This window comes from Aplysia californica, unplaced genomic scaffold (genome assembly GCF_000002075.1).
Source record: "Aplysia californica isolate F4 #8 unplaced genomic scaffold, AplCal3.0 scaffold00012, whole genome shotgun sequence".
In the NCBI taxonomy this organism is placed as follows: domain Eukaryota; kingdom Metazoa; phylum Mollusca; class Gastropoda; order Aplysiida; family Aplysiidae; genus Aplysia; species Aplysia californica.
The window spans coordinates 2,187,831-2,189,057 of NW_004797282.1; the positions used below are offsets into that span (position 1 = coordinate 2,187,831).

The following is a 1,227-nucleotide window of genomic DNA, read 5'->3' on the forward strand; positions in this document are numbered from 1 at the left end:
TGATTTCTTCAAAAACATCAATGCATAGTGAAATCTTAGAGGTCTTATTTTTTTTGTACGACTACATGTGGAGAAGAATAATACACACGGTCGCTTTTAAGGACAAGCGGGCTAACCTGAAATCTTGACCTACACCCAAGGAGTTTTGTAAACTCCTTGCCTACATCAAAAGTGGGCATTGCCCTACCTGTAGGAGAAGTTTGGTTTCATTGGCGTTATATTATATTATATGTATTAGGTTATGGCAGAGACCTAGCTACTGTATTTTTCGTGATAACCCCCTTGTGCTTAAAAGCGACCATATAATATATCACTTATAGCAGCCAATTAAAGATATTTTTGTGGTGCAAATGATTATTTATAATAATTACAGTGATTATAAACTCGAAACATTAATGAGACGAAAGAAGCTAAACACTTTGAAACCGAAGTTTTGACCTATAGTGACTGCTGTAGATCTGACCCTTGGCCCTTGACCTTTACTAGGGTGGCACAGCTGAGTGGTGTGTGTAGTGTGTGGACAGTACATTGAAAAGGCCTTCTCTTTTCTGTACTGACAGTCAGTCAGAAGTCCAAGTCAAGTGACAGATCTATAAGATAACAAGCTTTGTTATGCTGAGATCGCTGAAACGCCTATTCCAAACAGCGCACGTACAATATACTTCTTTTCATAAACTTTCCACAGATCAAAGCAAGATGCCTTTGAAATTTGCAGCCAACATCTCAATGATGTTCCTGGAACTGCCATCTTTGGAGGCCCGTTATTCGGCTGCGAAGAAAGCCGGCTTTCAGTATGTGGAACTAACATTTCCGTACGGAGAGTCTGTGGATTCGTTACGGGCAGCTAGAGAGGCCTCGGGGTTGGAGCAAGTACTTATCAACGCTTTCCCCGGTAGGCATGTTTCTCTGTTGCTTACCGTTGCGTTGATCTAGGAACATAATAGAGGATAGCCTCTGCCTCTAATAAAAAATTAAAACTTTTAGACTCACTATACTTAATTATAGCCTAAAGATAAAGATAGGCTATAGGACTAGTCTATTATACACGTTTTTATAATTACCTGTATTACCTGTCCTGGGCAACAACGTCATTGCACACCGGACAGGTCCATAAGTGCTCAGTTCCCCCAGCGAAGCCTGCAAGGTATCCATACTGATTGTTCCGGTGGCTGTCTGATTATGGCGACATCTGTCCTTTCCAGATAATCGTTCCGTTCTTCCTTCTCC

The 1,227-nt window shown here is 41.2% G+C and overlaps 1 protein-coding gene across 1 annotated transcript in view; it reads left to right on the forward strand.

The window, feature by feature from the left end:
* Nucleotides 1–483: 483 nt before the first annotated feature.
* Nucleotides 484–1,227, forward strand: part of LOC101851547 (putative hydroxypyruvate isomerase) — a 14,694-nt gene continuing 13,950 nt past the window's right edge. The window contains exon 1 of the mRNA XM_005090075.3: nucleotides 484–892. Coding sequence (XP_005090132.1) covers nucleotides 613–892 — 280 coding nt within the window. The 5' untranslated portion in view covers nucleotides 484–612. The remainder of the gene's footprint in view (nucleotides 893–1,227) is intronic.